An 18780-nucleotide genomic window follows, 5' to 3' on the forward strand; every position below is an offset into this window, starting at 1 on the left:
AATGAAGTGGGGTTAGCCCCATCCTCTGTAGCTGTGGAGTCCCCTCAGGGGGTAAGGGAAAGCCACTCTTGTCAGTCCTGGGAGATGGTATAGGGAAGACTTCCCTGTTTTGTCAGAATGTTGTCACCATTCCAGGGAAAGCTGCTACTGCCATTAATAACATCATTGGTCCCACTTTTACTGTCAAAAAGAAATGGAAAACTAACCATGTATCTACTCCTCCTCAAATGTCCATCGACAGGGAGTAGTTTACTGGGTCTGGCTCAGGGTTTAATTCAGGCTATCGATACTTATCCAGTAGTTTCTGGTAAAAGAAAGTGAGATACCTCCTTTCCTGAAGAGCTTCAAGATTCTGAATCTGGACAGGAGGATGAAGAAACAGATACAGGGTTTTGTCCTCAGATTTCTGGTTCAGACTCGGAGGAGAGCTCAGTTTCTGATTCTCCATGGGGTGGCTATTTCTAGAAGGTACTGGTATTTCTATTCATAGCACTTAGGTTTCTCAGTCACTTGGAAAATGCTATGAGATGTTACAGAAGGAATTTCCAGAACCTTCACCAATTACTCCAGTTCAGTCAGCTTTAGAGGATGTGTGTATGTTACTGCCTGCAGTTTTCCTGACAGTCTGCTGCTCCTAAAAAAGCACATGGGATTTATAAAGTTCCTCAATCTGTTTAAGTTTTTACTCAACTCTTCCTAAACCTGCTCCAGCAGCTATAGCTTTAGTTAATCCCTTTGCTGCTGAAGTATTTAATTCTAATCCTACTCTTTCTGATAAGGATGAGAACATTATTGATAATTATGGGAAACGTATGCTTCTGCAACTTTGATTTTCAGAATTTTGAATTGTCCGGCTCGTATGTTAAGGTTTATTCTGACTAACTGTGAAAGTATGAAGAATGTTTTATCTGCAGTTTCTTCTTAAGAGGAAAAATCTGCTTTAAATAGTGCATTTCTTTCTTGTGAGGAAAAATATGCTTTAAATGTAATCTGTTCTGTTGTTCAAGTCACTACTCACTGTATACATGTGGATAGGCCTCTGCCGATATTTTTTCCAGGGCTATGACCAGTGGTACTGTTCTGAGGAGGTTTGCATGGCTGCAGTCTCAGAACCTCACGGATGATGTTAAAAATGAGATTTTAATTTCTCCTTTGAATAAAGATGTAGATTTTGGCCTCTCTGCTGCAGAGGCTATCAAAAAGTGAGATGAAAAGGGTAGTCTGATACAGGGAATGTCTACAATTTTTCAGTCCTCCTTTTCAAACTTTTCCCAAGGGATTCTCTAATTCCTTATCCAAGTTTTGTAAGGAAGAAAATAAACAGTCTTAAATTGCAGATAAACAGATGTTTAGGAAGAAATGGCAAGGGAATTTCAAGAGGAATTCTGGAAATTCCAAAAAACAAGTTCATTCCATTAAATCAGAATAACTATTTGAAACTGTCTCTCTCCCCAACAGTGGCAGTGTCTTTTTTTTTCTTCTAGAAAGTCTGAATCTCCACTTTTCTCTTTGCTTTGGTAACAGATAGTTGTAGACAAATGGGTTCTGAAGATCATTCATCACTGTTACTGATGGAAGTGGGAGGAAATTCCTTTTGACCAGTCTCTTTTGTTTTCACCTTTCCTTCATTGCATGCTTTACCAGGGAGTGATAGAACCAGTTTCCCCCTTCATAGGTGGGAAAGGGGTTTTATTAAGGGTGTTTTTAGTGCCCAAGAAAGAAAATGCTTGGAGGCTATTTCTGGATCTTTCTTTCCTAAACCTATTTGTGATAGTGCCCAAATTCAAAATGATGAAACCTCACAACCTGTTACCTCTTCTTCATTCATGTTTCCTTGTAATACTAAATTTAAAAGATACTTATCACATCCCCATTCATCCAGATTCAGATGTTTCTTAAGGTTTTGTGTGTCTGCATCACTTTATCACTTCTCTCCCTTATTCTTTGGATTAATCACTGCACCAAGAGTGTTCAGTGTCTAGCTCTAGTTTTAGGCAATAGGCTACAGGGTATCCATATTTTCCATATTTAGACAACTTGCTTATCTTTGCAGAGTCTTTTTCAAAGTGTCAGGAATTTATCTCTTAGGAGAGAGATCTCTTACACAAGCCGGGATTCCAATAGAACATTCAAAAGTATTTTTTGACTCCTTTTCACAGGATTGTGTTTCTAGGATGCCAGTTAAACACCACAGTTCAAACAGCTTTTCTTCTGCAGGAAAAACTAGAGCCATATCTAGATTCTAGGGTGTTTCAATCAAACTTCAATCACTATGAGGGAATGCCTCAGGATTTTGTTCTCATGACATATATGATTGTCATACCTCCTGGCAAGATTCCTTGAGAAAGATACAATGGTATCTCAAGTCACTTTAGTCCCAGTACAAATACCTCTTATCTTTTCAGATCCCAGTGGTGGGGCTTGTCAGAAGGGAAATCACTTGGTGGAGATAACAGATATCCCTAAATTCAGGTCTCCCCTTCTCGCTCCCTGTTCTAAAGCAGTCAGTCACCACAAATGCTTCAGACTTTGCTTGGGGAGCAGTTTCAGGGGGATAAAAGGGCAAGGTGTGTGGGATGCCAAGGTCAGGGCAAGCATCTCTTTTATATTTATGTGCTTGCATCTGTCCTTGGCAAGGTGTGTGATAAGTATAAAAGAGATGCTTGCCCTGATCAAGGCACTCAATTCTCTGAGTGGTTTGCAGTCCCTTGCACCTCTGCATGTTGTTACAGACAATGCCACAGTATTGTGGTACATCAAACAAGGGTTAACCAGGTTGTACCTCCTCTGCAAACTAGCCATTTCAGCTTGGATATAGATTCACAGAGCAATCTTACTCTATCGGCATCCTACATTCTGTCAGAGCAAAATTGTGTTGAATACAAGCTGAGCAGGACAAGGGCAGACCCTCATGAATGAAAACTACATCAGGCAGTCTTCCAATATTTGATCCATCTGTGGGGAGTTCCTCAAGTAGACCTCTTTGCCTCCTCTTTGAACAATCATCTGGCAAGATTCTACCCCAGAATTCTATGCAGGAAGGCCTGGAAGACAGAAGTCTTTTCTTTTTCCTGGACAGGGGTATTAACTGTATGCTTTTCCACCCTTTCCTCTAATATTCAGGATATTTCTGAAGATTCAGAAAGAATCCCCCAAGATCATTTTGGTGACTCTCTCCTGGTCCAAACAACCATGATTTTCCCTTAATTTGGAAAATGGCTAGGGGCAATTACCACAAGCTTCCTCACAGACTGGATCTACTCACACAAGAACAGGGATATTTGATACACCCTGACACCAATCAACTTCAGTTAACTGCCTGGGTGATAGGGTCTTAATTCCCATTAAGCACCTGCTTACTGAGGACATACAGCAGGCACTAATGGAGGCAAGAAAGACTGCTAATAGAAAATTGTATATTAGTAAATGGAAAAGGCTTTCTAGTTGGTGCTAACAACATAACCAGCACCCACTCAGGGCTAGTTGTTCTCTAGTTTTACAATATTTGTGTGAGTTACAATCCTATGGCTTTTCTTACTCCTCTGTCAAGGTTCATTTATCATCCCTTTCTACCCCTGAATCATCCTCTTTCAGTGCAGTTTCATGTCTAAACGTTTTGAAGTGAATTTTGCATAGGAGGCTTCCAAGAAAAAACATGGCCCCTCCTTGGGATCTTAATTTTGTGTTAGAGAAGCTAACACTTGCGCCATTTGAACCAGCTAACACAGCTAACTTGAGATTCTTACCATGAAAAACAGTTTTACTGATTGCTCTGAACTCTGCTAGAAGGGTATCTGAGTTGCAAGCTCTTATAGGGAGACAACCCTCTCTCATTTTCCTCAGGGGTCAGAGTTTCTTTGAGAACTAATCCTTCTTTTATGCCTAAAGTGGTATCCAGGTTTACTTTAAGCCAAACTATCCATCTCTGGGTTTTCTTTTCTGAATCCAAAAATGAGGGAGAAAGGATTTTCCATACCTTAGATGTTCACAGACAACTCAGATGCTGTCATGACAGAAATCTTTCAAATCTTTAGATCAAGTGTTCATTTGTTTGGAAGGTAAAACAAAACAACCTGTGCCAAAACAAACTGTTTCAAAGTGGTTGTCTAAGGTTATAGCCTTTTGCTATAATCACTATAATAATACTATTCCATGCAGGGTGAAGGCCCAATCTACCAGGATCTTGGCTTCATCTATGGTTTTTGCAAAGGGTTGGATTTTAGAAGTATTCTAGAAGCTGCTACTTGGTCATCTGTAGATATTTTTACAAAGCATTATAAGTTTGATTCCTTCTCTAGGTCTAGATCAGGCTTTGCAAGGACCATTCTCCAGGGGCTGCTGGACTCTTCTCCTTCCACTTCCCAAATGTATGAAGTGGGAGGAGAATCTACTCAAATAGCTAAGGCAACTGTAGCAGTGATTCATATGATAAACATAGTATAGTTATGTAGATTTACCATAACAGTAGATGTTTGAGTGATCACTGCTGCAGTAGCCTCGCCATTCCTTCCACCTCCCCCCCGTTGATTTTTTTGGTGGTTGTTTACAACAGAATGTGGTTATTTATTTTTTGTTCTTCCTAGCATTGAAGTTTCAGAGAGCAACCTCCTTCTCTCTTTTGCCAGGAAAGCTGTGACGGGCTTGACAACCAAACTTGTCTTTTAGTCAGCTCAGCTCAAGCTGTCTGATAGTTTGGTCATGTGGAAGGTGCCCTGAAGGTTTGGAAATTGCCTGGCTGTTATATTCTTGGCAGCATATAACCCATATAGCTAAGGCTACTGCAGCAGTGTTCATTCAAACATCTACTGTTATGGTAAGTTTACTTATACAACTATACTATCCTTCATACAGAGGTCTTGTTGCTGTGAGGATGTAGAGTCCTTAGGTGGTATTGATTCACTGTGGCATGTACAGTTTTTGGTTGAAGCGGTGTAGCTTAGGCATGTGTAATTCCTTCAGCAGTTGAGGTAGCTGTTAAGGTATCCAATTCACTATAGGATATGCAATCCATGTTTGCTATTAGGTGATTGAGTAAAGATCTAGTTTATGATTGGATGTGCAGTCTCTTGACATCAATAGATATTTGGTGGTATTATTTCACTGTGGTATATCCTTGGTTGGTGCTATGGGTACTTACGTATTATCGCAACCAGAGTTTTGACGGCAATACCGGCTGGTTGACAATCAGGCAATATCTTTGTTAATGTTTTCAAAATGTTAAATACTGTGTTTTCTGTAACAGTTCAGGTTGTTTTTGGGAGTGTTATCACTGAAAACTAAAAAAAATATACTGTGGTTGTTTCTTTATGCACTTGACTGCCAGCATGTCGGTTATTGTAAGTCTACCTGCTGAACACTCCTTTTTTCGTGGCAGCAAAAGTGATGTCTGCTAATGTATTGCAGCATATTCCCTTGCCCAGAACTGTTTTTAAAGGTTGACAGTTCCCATACCAGCCGAAAAGGGGTTTAAAAGCAGCTGACAGTTCCCACTCCAGCCAAAAAAGGGGGAGAAAGCAACATCTACAGACATGATACTTTTACCAGTAAAACACTCATAGACTCCCGGGGCCAACACAGCATGTGCAGGATTGAAAGAGAAAGCTAACAGAGTGCATTTCTGTTCTTTCGCAACCAAGTCCCACAAAAAGCCACTACATTTTCTTCACATACTGCTCGGGTCATCTCAACTCCCATTTCCTGGACAGTACAATATGGCATGCTTGTTGAAATAATTGCACATTACAGTTTTTACACAATATGTGCTGGCGCGAGAAAGAACCACACAGCAGGCAGACTTGAAAGAAGAGAAATGCTGCTAGTGAAGTGCGGAAAGAAAGACGAACAGTATGTTTTTTTCAATTTTATTGCCATCACTACAGAAATTTCGCCAACATTAATGACACTCTTTCAAGATCTTTATGCAGTTTTCACAACTGCAAATATCTGGTTGCAATAATACGTAAGTACCGTGCTATGTATTTAGGTAGAGGGTTTGGATCACTTTATTGTGGCATGCTTATTAACTAGGTAATGATATATGATCAGGATGTACAGTAATAGTAGATGCATGATGTTGAGTCATTAGGTAGAAATTTGGGATGTTGTGACATGCATGGTCCTTTAGTGCAGCTGGTAGTCAGGTGAATTGCTAGGTTAGCACTTTCGACTCAAAATCAGCAAAATTCCTCAGACAACATAATCAGTACACCAACAAATTTAAATAGACAAATTATATGACATCACCACCACAGTAATACAAAAAACACTCCCATTTAAAGAGCCTTATTCAATTATAAAAATATATATCATATACATGTATAAACATCTCTATAAAAACACATATAAATGTATATAAGAATCTATAAATAAAAACTTAAACAATAATACAATCTATCTATTAAGGGCTTTGATTCTGAGAATACTTTTAATAGAAATACTATCATTAAAACCCGGGGGGACTTGGGCATTCAATCTCAATTACCAAACCAATTCTTTTTCATCCAATCTCAAAGATGATGGTCCCCCCCTAAAATTGTCATCCATTTTATCAATGGCAAAAAAGGAAAATTCATGTGTAGGGTTCTCATTTACATGCCTAGCTAAGGCATTATTTAAATTAAGCTTACTAATGTGGTATAAATGTTCATAAATCCTGTTTTTAAGGGGTCTTTCTGTTCTCCCAACATAAAAGGCAGAACAAATAGAACAGGAACTTAAATAAACAACACCTCTTGAATTACAATTAAATCTGCCCCTAATATAATATTTTCGATTATGTATAACAAAAAAATTAGTTGTTGTTGTTGTGTCTTTGGGCTTTTCCTGGTTAGGGGTCGCCACAGCGGAACTCCAGTCCGCTAATGATTGGTAGCTGATTTTTAAGTGCCGAGTTACCAGCCCTGATGCACAACCTTCAACAAAGGTACGCCCATTCATGCATGTCTCCACGCAGAAGATGCTCTAGCTGAATCGAACCAGACAGTGTCTTACTGTGAGGCGACAACGCTACCGCAGCACCACCACCGCTGTTATAACAAAAAAATTAGTAGTGTTAAGTTATATTTGCATCAACGACATGCTCCACATTTGAGCATGCCGCAGTGCTGTAAATACTAATAAGGCATCCCATTTTCAAGAATAGCTTTCAAGTTTCTCCCTTTTCCTACGTGGATGTTGAGCTCATTAAGGACAAAGTAAACAGAAGGTTTTTTCTAGGATATTTAGGAAATCAACCTACTCGAATGCCTTCCTTCACTTTTCAAGTTCTCGCCTGTATCATCAGAAGAGGGCGGTCGTCAAGGGCCAATTGGTTCAGGCGGAAAGGTTGGTGTCCTTGGAGGTTGATTTTCTAGTTGACTGCAACCTTTTGAAAGAAATGTTTATCAAGCGAGGTTATCCTAGTAAACTCTTAAATGATTTTGTTCATGAAGTCCATCATAAGAGATTAAGGGGGACTTTTAAACCTTTATTGTGTAAAAACGAACTGTTGGATGGGGTGGGAACTGGAATAGATGTAAATACCTCCTTGACTAGCTCATTAGGAATTGATCTGAGTGAACCAACTGTGGATAGTATCAACATATCTGGTACGGTTAACAATTTAAATCTTTCCATTAACAAAAGTTTCGAGAATACAAGTTTTATTGCTACCTTTTCTTTGGATGCGCCTTTGTTAAAATCTATTCTCATTAAGAATTGGTGTTTCCTATTGGAGGATAGTATGGTTAGGAATAGTGTGGGGGACTTTCTGAAAATTGTTTTTAGAAAAGGGAGAAACTTGAAAGCTATTTTTGAAAATGGGATGCATTATTACTATTTACCGCACTGCGGCATGCTCAAATGTGGAGCATGTCGTTAGTGCAAATATATTAACACTACTATTTTTTTTGTTATACATAATCGAAAATATTATATTAGGGGCAGAAAGACCCCTTAAAAATAGGATTTATGAACATTTATACCACATTAGTAAGCTTAATTTAAATAATTCCTTAGCTAGGCACGTAAATGAGAACCCTACACATGAATTTTCCTTTCTTGTCATTGATAAAATGGATGACAATTATGGGGGGGACCATCATCTTTGAGATTGGATGAAAAAAAATTGGTTTGGCAATTGAGATTGAATGCTCAAGTCCCCCTGGGTCTTAATGATAGTATTTCTATTAAAAGTATTCTCAGAATCAAAGCCCTTAATAGATAGATTGTATTATTGTTTTAAGTTTTTATTTATAGATTCTTATATACATTTAAATGTGTTTTTATATAGATGTTTATACATGTATATGATATATATTTTTATAATTGAATAAGGCTCTTTAAATGGGGGCATTTTTTGTATTACTGTGGTGGTGATGTCATATAATTTGTCTATTTAAATTTGTTGGTGTACTGATTATGTTGTCTGAGGAAGTTTGCTGATTTTGAGTAAACGAAAGTGCTAACCTTCACCCATTTTGTGACTTTGTTTGGTTTTTTCCTTTTGAATTGGTGATTATTTAGTTTATTTTTATTTTGTTTTTGAGGTGAGTTGCTAGGTCAGAAGGGATGGAATGAGGTGTGGAACTATGGCCAGTTGCTGTCTTGTACCAGTGGAATTTCTTGCGCATTAACTGTGCAGTGTTACTTTCATGCTGGTGCATATTTTTTTATTTAATAGCAAGACAACCTACTTTTTGTCTGTTTTACCAAATTAATTAGCTACTGTTTCTGTTTTATGAGAGTTGAGAGAAACAAATGAGATTAATTCATTAAAGTGTCCGTTCTTATAGCCACATTGAAGGGGACCATGATGGGCAATCCAGATACCAAAGTTAATGATTCAGTTGACAAAGCTACAACTGTGGAACTTTTTGTGCAGCAGAAAAACAGTGTTGCTAAGGAAGCATTGGGTAAGTCTGATTAGGAAATTTATTTCACATCCTTCATTCGCTGAGCAGTCTTTGCTTGTTTTCCAGTAATGTGGCACATACTGTAGCCAGTGTAGAAACATACTGTATGCAGGATATGTGCACATAATTCTTGGTGTTTTCCTCACCTTCATAGCTATGTAGGTTATTTGGTCATGTCCTGTGGTTGGGTGTCTGTTAACCGTTGTACTGTGCTTATCTGTGCTCTGAGCAAAGGAAAATAAGGCCAACTGTTTGCTTCATATGAGTCATATTATTTACAATGTGGCTGTCATTCCAATGTGGTGTTAAGTCATTCCAGTGAAGGACGGTCTAAAGCAGCTGACAAGGTATGACAGGCATTAATAGCTGTATCTTATGCATGGAATCAGTGTTATCTTTTGAATGCTGAAATGCAAGAAAAGGGAAGAGAATTGAAGGAGGACAAATTTGCAGTCTGCACAGTGTGAATAACCACTCCTACCCCAAAAACATCCCCAGTTCATAATTATTTATTCCTCCATGGCTGATTTACAGGATTCACTGGAATATAGTAAAGTAAATCTGTATTACCTAATTCAACCCTTATATTTTTGGGAAAAAACTAGAGTGCCTAAAGAATGTCAGCCTACGTTTGAGGCAAAGCACTAAGGACAAAATAAATAGCTCAACATAGAAAATATAAAAAAATGAAACACAAATCAAAATAAAACATATACATATATATATAAATATATATATTAAAATAGGGAAACAAGTTCAGGCAATGCAGTAAAATCATGAATTACATGTAAGAGTTTCATGAAGTCAAGACAAGAATATTCAGCCTCAGCACAGGCAATAACCAAGTCTTTAAGACTGAACTTTGTGTGCGTGTGTGCGCGTGTGTGTATGTGTGTGTGTGTGTCTGTGTACACTTTGTGATGTCTGTATGGGGCTGTGAGTCCATAGGTGTTTTTTTAATTCACTTGAAAGGACAGTTCTACCTGCACTTTTAGGTAAACAATTTTCAGCATATTGTGACTGTTAGAATCTGGCTGCATTGAACCCTGCATGCATGGGTTCATGGAGAGGAGCATAGGCTAAAGAGGAGTCTGTTACAGTCACAGGCATCCATCTGTACATGGTTTTCAGTTAGTTCATGTACCAGGTTAGGAACTGCTTCACAGTGCTGTGTTCTGTTTCTGATTCCAGCAGGGCACTGACTGGTGTAAAAAAAAATAAAGCAATATATTTTTGTTCTAGTGGAAGAGGCAGCCATTACCAGTGATTCTGAATCAGAGCTGTACTGTGATTCCCCAGACCAAGAGGACCAAGAAAAGGTAAGGCCATCTTGTACATCAGAGACCTTATGGATGTTGGGTAGCTACAGAGATAAATAAGTCAAACAACATTTTGTCGACTTTCTCTTGTTCTGTACTTATAAACTGCAGTCTAAGATGATTTTGCCTGTCCTCTTCAACAGGCCATACATTACTAAGTTTTCTATGGAATAAATATATTGTATTTCAACAGCTGTGTTGCCTGCGGTTTAGTGTGTGACTTCACTGATGGGTGTTTTCAGTACAATTGCGAGTCTTTGGTTAATACTTTCCTGCAAGTCGGTGTCTTTGTCAGCACCAACTCAAAGACTTTCCTGGGCTTTAGCTCTTCCTGTCCTTAAATAAAACTCAGTGTTCCCCTGCCCTTCTTCAGATTTCTCCTACCACAGAAAAGAGAACAATCAAGATGAAGCCAGGCTTTGATTTGATGTAGTTATCTTTATGAAGCCAGGCTTTGATTTGATGTAGTTATCTTTATGAAGCCAGGCTTTGATTTGATGTAGCTATCTTTATGAAACCAGGTTTTGGTTTGGTGTAGTTATCTTTATGAAGCTAGGCTTTTGTTCAGTGTAATTATCCTTATGAAGCCAGGATATGGTTTGGTGTAGTTATCTTTATGAAGCCAGGCTTTGATTTGATGTAGTTATCTTTATGAAGCCAGGTTTTGGTTTGGTGTAGTTATCTTTATGAAGCCAGGCTTTGATTTGATGTAGTTATCTTTATGAAACCAAGCTTTGATTTGATGTAGATATCTTTATGAAACCAGGTTTTGGTTTGGTGTAGTTATCTTTATGAAGCTAGGCTTTGGTTCAGTGTAATTATCCTTATGAAGCCAGGATATGGTTTGGTGTAGTTATCTTTATGAAGCCAGGCTTTGGTTTGGTGCATTATATTGATGAAGCTAGGCTTTGGTTTGGTGTAGTTATCTTTCATTTTTTTAAATTTCTGGTTGAATCAGGCCAGACACTTCCTTTTTCCTTATATCTTTGCATTAAATGAAGTATTTAGGAATATTTGCATGTTTATAGGCCTTATTCTTATTTTGCTTGCTATTACCTCATCCACTTTCCTTGTGGCCTTGTTCCATACCATTTTAGGCAGGCTGGCAATTCCTGTTCCCTGATTTGGGTTAGGTAATATTTTGGACTTGCAGCGTTTTCCCTTTTTTTTTTTTTTTTTTTCTAGTAATAATGTTGTGTAGTTAAGTACAAAATCCTGGCATAAAACTGCACTTCAAAATAGACATAGCTAATGCTAAGTGTGGGGGCTCTGCACCTTTCACAGGCTTATGATATTTATGAATCATTTGATAAAAGAACTCTTCTTGGTAGAAAAATAAGTTGATTCTCAATGGTCTTTTGTCCACAGAGCAAAAACAGGAGGTGATCTCCTCCTCCTCTAGGGAACCCTCCGAAACCCAATTCTAGGTCCAAACATAAACAGACGGGCTCTTTCCCATCCCTGTTCTCCCATTCCTCTAAAAAAAAAAAAAAAAAAAAAAAAAGAAAGGATCAGGGGCCTTCATCTTCCTCTTTGGGAGTTTTGAGGATGAATCTTGAAAGCAGGGGCAGCTCCACAGCTGTTATACAGTCTAGTGACCCCGTGGTGTCTGCTGTTGAATTTTTTCTTCATTATCTAAATGTAGTTTGAAGGCTAAGTTTTCTTCTTCCACGTTTCCCTCTTCCCATTCTGTTTTATCTAATAGGTCTTCTTGGTTGGCATCATTTCACTACAAACCACCAAGTAAAAATGTACGTCCAAAAGCAGGAACCACCAAGACTGGTAGTAAATGGTAAAACAGCTCACAATAAGGTAAATCCAAGTTTAGAAACAGTTTATTTAAACGCCACAACACTGATCCACGCTTTTCGTCAAATTATGACTTCATCAGAATACAATCAATCACAGCAATGAACAGTCTTAAATAGTAAATGCCCAAAATGAATGATTAATAAAATCAATTAACCCAATTAACTTAATTAAATCAAATTATCTACATTTAAAGCACCAAACTACCTAAAACCTTAAACACAGAACTTGTTGAAAATATTAAAATAAACACATTTATGAAAACTATTCTTTCAAAAAAGTTTAACATATTGATCCTAAAAATATATAATGTTATTAAAAATGCTTCCAAGTGTTTATACATATAAATTAAATGTTTTTAAAATTTAAATCAATAATATATATACATATAAATAATATACATATATAAAGGAATATTTCTCATTGAATTACCACAATAAAGTGACCTTAAATTTTTTCTCTCTAAAAACACTTGTAAACTGTATTCATACAGATAACATTAATAAAATACCTAAATTTTTTGTGCCTTTAGTTTCGAATAAGGTACAATGGATATAGAGTCATTCAGTCCTGGGAAGCGATTGGATTCTAGAAGAATCTGCCAGTATGTTTCTTGATGGCACAATCTTACTTCCCAGGGTCCACCCCTAGCACTTTTAGATACTGAATCCAAGACAAAAAACAGAAATGTTCCACCCTCACATGTTATAGTGTGCTTATAAAGTACATTGTTGCTGTATATTATAATAATGCTCATACACACGTCTACGAAGAGGTCTTTCAGTCTTTCCAACATAAAATGATTGGCAGGACTGACACACTGCCAAGTATACAACTCCAAAGGAAAGGCAATTGTAAAATTTTTTGGAAAAAATCTTCCTGTTTCTACTCTCCAAATAAATCTTTTCCTGGTTTAAAATATACTTGCACTGTGAGCATCGCCCACATTTATAAGTCCCTTTCCTTTGATCTCTCACATTTTGGGGTGGGACTTCCTGCTCCAAAATTCTTTTAATGTTAAATCCTTTCCTATAAACTGTTTTAACCTTTCTGTCTTTGATACTACCTAAATCAGTAATGTCCTGAAAGGATTTAAACTCATCCTCAATAATTTTAAAAAGCCTACCAACATTTGCACTATAATCAGTCACAAAAAATAAATGGTCGTTTTCAAAAGTCATTATATTTTTCTTCTGTTTGATCCCTAATTCCAGAAAACCTTGACCCAAAATGGGCTTAAATCTGGTTGACCTTCCTTGGATAACCTCTTCCTTCACTGAATCAATAAGATACAGGGGATAACCTCTTTCTAAAAACATCGAGGATAGTACATCACATTCAAGCACAAATTCTGAATCCTGAGATGTCATTCTTGATACCCTGACAAACTGCCCTTTAATAATCCCTCTCTTTTGAAACCCCGGGTGAGAGCTAAAGTAGTGCAAGTAACTATTTGAAAAAGTGGGCTTCCTATATACCTTGGAACTAAACCCAAATGAATTTTTCTTTATCGTGACATCCAAATAGTTAACTAGCTCTTCAGACACCTGATGGGTAAATTTTAAAAACAAAGTGGTAGAATTTATATATAAAAGAAATAACTCAATAGTTTCAATAGGGCCAGTCCAAAAAATGCAAATGTCGTCCAGGAATCTTGAGTAGTGAATCCAGTTTTCAACAAACTCACAATGATGGATACATTTTTTCTCCCAAACAGCCATAACAATGTCAGCGTAGGTGGGTGCACAATTTGCCCCCATAGATACCCCAATGGTCTGCTGGAAGTATTCACCACCATAAAACATTTCACTACAGTGTCAAGGTGGATCAATCTTGATTATAAGAAAATGATGGAGGTGATGTTACAGGCTTGAATTATGATATATCTCATCCGATCTAATTCCCCTCTACTTCTAGAGTAAATGCAGGCTTGGCTTCCCTCTTCTTAGCCGGCTTTCTTCCCTCATCAACCCCCTTTGGCATCAATGTTTGAGGGGCCTATGCTTAACAAGAAATCTGTGACCCCAGTACTAGTTCCATCTTCCAAGGTCAACACTCTGAATTTGCTGTCAACATCCATGCTGTCTGTTTGGACTGCCATTGTGCCTTTGGTGTCAGGATTCAGTTGTCAGAGTGCTGAGACCTGTGGCAATGCCTGCGCCTTTGGTTCTACTCCACTCTACATTTGCTTTGGGGTTTGAGCCCTTGAAGTCAGGGACCTATAGTTTGGCATCAGTGCACTGGTTAACTTCAGGGTCTGCAAGAGCTCTGAGAATAGTATTCTGCAGGCTGAGGTCTCACCACCCAGGATCTGCCTTTCTCTGTGCATGTGGCCATTCCAAGAGACCAAATTAGAGACCTGAGCACTCCTGGAGACCCCAGAATTACTGCTCCAAATCTCCTTATTATTCCTCTTCCTCAGACATTCCCCATCCCCCAAGAGGAGTGAGAGAAAGCATCAATGCCTGAGGGAGCATCTTAATTCCCCTTCAGACTCACGTTTGAAGGACACAGACAGTGGGGAGAATGGTGATTCCTCTAGTAACCCCTGTATGTCAGAAAGTTTGGGAAAATATAGGAGGCAGTCAGGCAGAAAGAGGTTTGGCCCTCCAGCACTCTGTCATGTCCTAAAAATAGAATTGCCAGGAGGCATTTAGGTCTCCTACATTAACTTCCAGTGTGGCACCTCTGGTGGACTTAGTGAACAAAATGGTTGTTTTGACCATCCAGCATACCTGGAAAGACCGAGACATGGTGGCCCTTTTCTGAAACAACCAGACTAAATTCTTTGGTTCCCTGCAAAAGGACTGGGACATTTTGGTGAAGTTCCCAGTTCTAGATTTTATCATCACCATTGCAGCACTCAAAAGGGAACCTTCCCATAATCTGACAGTTCATCCCCACAGCAAAAAGTCTCAGTCTCTGGATCATTTTGGAAAGTATATGTTTACATCTTTGTTTTCTGTTAGAGTGGGACACAGAACCACATGACCCACATGTTTCAGTTTTAGTTATACCTAGCAGATGAACTGCCTAAAATTCTGAAACAGTTGCCACAGGATCAGCAAAATGTCAAATCTAAGATGATGATTCAAATGGAGAAAATGTCTTTGGTTTCTAGACTATCCATGCTCCTCACAAATCATGCATCAGATAGGGGCAGCTAGGGCAGCAATTACTGGCTTTACTGTGTGGTGCTGCTATTGACTGCACCTTATAGAATTCTCTGAGTATTTCATAACAGCTTTCATGCCATTTTTTATTGGTGTTGACTGTTTTGGACCTCAAGCTCAGGGCAAAGTCTAAGACAGTGAGAGAGATAGAAGGACTTTTACAGCTGTTGATGTGAGATTCTAAATGCCTCACAGGACCTTTAATAGAAACAGAAAATTCCATGGCAAATGTAGGTCTATAAATCCAGCCAACAGAAAAGGAATCATTAGTATTGATGGGTCCAGTGTGATGTTTGTGCCTTTCAGACAGGATGTTTTCCCGGAAGGACAGGTGGTCAGCAGGGCATGGAGTTTCAAAATTCCCCTTTCAAGGGTCAGCTTCAACAGCATTCCTGAGGACTTGCTTGACTGTCCCACTGCAGAAACTGCTGGGAGTCACCAGTTCCTCCATCTCCCTGCATGGTTAGCCATCACACAGGACAGGCAGCTTAGGGATATAATATCCAGGAGCTACAACACAGGTTTATAGGTTGGTATGAGGCTATTGGCCCTAGGGCCTATACAAGCCTAGCCGTAACAATTCCCTGGCTATTTCTTCCCACAATATTTACTTCCCTGGACCCCTGTCTAGCAGGACGACTGATGTGATCCCCGAGGTGAATTTCCTATCTCCCATCCAATCGTCACGGTTACTTTTGAAGAGGGACAAAGATGCGCTCTGCTTGACATGTATGGGCAATCTATTCCAGAGTCTGGGGAGTCTCTGGGTCAGGAACCTATCCCTCCAGCATGTTTTGTTCATTATGATGACAAGGTTTAGATTCCTGGAGCATGTGGCTCTGAGGGATTGGGATTTCTTTAAGTGTAGCCTGTCCAACAGATCTGGGTTTGACATGGCCTTGTATGTTAAGCAAAGATCGCCTCTGAGTAGACGATATGTGACAGAGTATAGCTGGAGTTTTTTTAGACGGTCAGCATCTGCTTTAGGCCCGTGATTCTTTTAGTGAGGTATTTCTGCAGCCTTTCCAGTTGTTGCATATGTCTTGAGAGGTACATACCAAATGGGACATTGTATTCTATAATGGGTCTAATGAGGGATGAGTACAGTGGGACAATGACCTCCTTTTTTCTGTATGAAAAGCTCTTAGTGATGAGGTGTGCCACATAGAAGGATTTTCTGACTGTTGTGGCGATGTGGTTATCGACGGTGAGACCACTGTCCACCTGTGTCCCTAAGTCTCTTATCACACTTTCGGTGTTTAGTGTACTGCCACCTATGTGGTAATTCATGGGTACATGTTTTTTCCCAAAGGGGATAACTGTACCAAGCATCTGTTTCTGTAAGGCCCTTTTGTAGAAAATCCACGTCATTTGGGGATTCAGTAATGGCTCCCAGTTTGCAGTCATCTGTGAACTTTGTTAGCCAGAGTCCCTTAGTGTTGGCCTATACTTCAGAAAAGTAGATGCCAAACAAGAGCGGTCCCAGGATTGAACCCTGAGGTACTCCACTTGTCTGGAGCTGGATTTGGAGTTGGCTACTTTTACAGTGTGGGTTCTGTCAGTAAGCCAGTTGGCAACCCATCAAGTGACACAGGGATTAATGCCCAGCTTAATAAGTTTATCTATGATTCCAGAATGGGGGGTGGTGTTGAAGGCCTTGGCGAGGTCCAGACAGGCTGTGTGGACTACCTTACCCTCGTCCACAGCTCTGAAGACTGATTTGAAGAAGTCAGTCAGGTTCAGGAGACAAGATTGGCCCTTCACAAACCCAAACTGGGTGGGGTCCAGTGTTTGAAGGTTGCCAATTTCTTTGTTTATAAGTTCCATGATAATACGTTCCATGGCCTTGTAGATCAGGCTTATCAGACTGATGGGGTGGTACTTCCCAGGATCCAAGGTGGATCCCCCCTTGTGGTGTGGGATAAATGTAGCTGTGTGCCACTCAGTGGGCACGAAGCCTGAGATGAGGCTATAATTAAACATGACACTTAGGTGAGGTGCCAGTTCATTTTGTAATTCATATAGTACACAGCCCGGGATGTCATCTGGTCCCATGCATGCTGTATTCTTAGCCTTGGAGAGTGAGGTTTTTACCTGTGTGGCCGTTATTACTGGAATTTGGCAATCTTTCAGTATTGAGATGGGTCCTTTAGGGGGTGAGAGGGGGGGTGAAGTTGGCACTGAATCGATCTGCCAGGATATTGGCAATATCCTTGGGATCAGTATATTTAATGCCATTCTGTTGTAGCTCAGAGCAGATCTGAGCATTGCCATTTAGATTCTTGACATAGCTATAGAATGCCTTGTGGTTGTCTTTGGAACCTTTGGCAATTTGATTTTCATAACTAGCTTTGGAGGATTTTATGAGGGATCTCAGCTTCTTACTGAGGCTGGTAAGGGAGTTTTTTGCATCCTGGGATTTTCCTCTTTTCTGCAACAGTTTCTTCCTTTTGTTATAAAGTTTGTTTATGGCAGAGGGACCACCAGATTGGCTTCCTTTTTTTGGAGGAGAGCATCTTGGTTCTATTTGGGATGGCACAATTCATGCACAAGTGGATGTGCTCGTACAGTGCCTTAGTGTAGGGTTCAACAGTCAAACTTTCATTTCCCTTCTGCAGGGGTGTCATGAAGTTTGTCACGTCTGACTTGAGTAGCATGAATTTGGCTTTGGAGAAGTTTTTTACGGAGGTTTTCTTACTTGGGGGTGGGGGATGGATGTGGATGTCAAGGGTGATTAGCTTATGGTCAGACCTGACCAATGAGGGGGTGACCATAGGTGTGGAACATCGATTTCCCATGTAGGTAATGACCAGGTCTAGGATATTGGAGCCCCTGGTGGGACTATGGATTAGTTGATCCAGGGCATTGGAATTTATGAATTCCAAGAACTGTTGAGCAAAGGTATTGGTACATGAGTAGTTTTCCCAGTTAATGGCAGGGTAGTTGAAATCACCCAGTGTTAGGGTGTTTGATTGTATCTCAATATTTTCCAGTATGTTTAGAAAGGTGTAGTGAGAATCTTGGGGCATGGTGGGGGATCTGTAGCAAGCTACAATTTGGATTGCAGTCTTACCTAGTGTTAGTTGCACCTGGAGAATTTCAGATGCATTGTGTTGGGCAACTAGCCTGGTGGTGTGAATATCCTTGATGAATATGGACACTCCTCCACCTTTAGTATTTCGGTCCTGGTTTGGTGGCCAAAAAATGTGGTAAGAGTTGTAGCCTGGTATTACAGGGGTGCTCTCTGGAGCCTTGAACCAGGTCTCAGTTACTGCACAGATATCAATGTTCTCCATTTTTAGACTTCTAGCATTGAGTAACGTTACCTTCAGATTTTGCATGCTTGCACCTGTTATGGTGGTGGTTTTGTCCTTTGAACTTTGCCTAAAAAAATGCACTATAGGGGTGGCAAGAGCCTTAGCCAGTAACCTGAATTCCAGGGGTGACAGGTGCAGACCATCTCTGGCAAAGCAACGTGGTCTGTCGATCATGTCATCCCAGGTAGACAGATACTGGATCCCCTTTGAATGACACCAGAAGCTTAGCCAATTGTTGAAGTCAGTCATTTTGTCCTTATACTGTGGTATA

General features: G+C 39.6%; 1 protein-coding gene across 4 annotated transcripts in view; it reads left to right on the forward strand.

Annotated features, from left to right (window-relative positions):
• Positions 1 to 18780, forward strand: part of ACBD4 (acyl-CoA binding domain containing 4) — a 471606-nt gene that overhangs the window by 176988 nt on the left and 275838 nt on the right. For 3 of the 4 annotated variants that reach the window (XM_044055126.1, XM_044055125.1, XM_044055127.1), the window contains exons 6-7: positions 8772 to 8891; positions 10134 to 10210. In XM_044055126.1, the coding sequence (XP_043911061.1) occupies positions 8772 to 8891; positions 10134 to 10210 (197 nt within the window). The remainder of the gene's footprint in view (positions 1 to 8771; positions 8892 to 10133; positions 10211 to 18780) is intronic. The other variant, XM_044055128.1, reaches the window with a different exon arrangement.

The sequence above is a fragment of the Protopterus annectens genome, chromosome 13.part0 (genome assembly GCF_019279795.1).
Source record: "Protopterus annectens isolate FY-2018-M chromosome 13.part0, PAN1.0, whole genome shotgun sequence".
In the NCBI taxonomy this organism is placed as follows: domain Eukaryota; kingdom Metazoa; phylum Chordata; order Ceratodontiformes; family Protopteridae; genus Protopterus; species Protopterus annectens.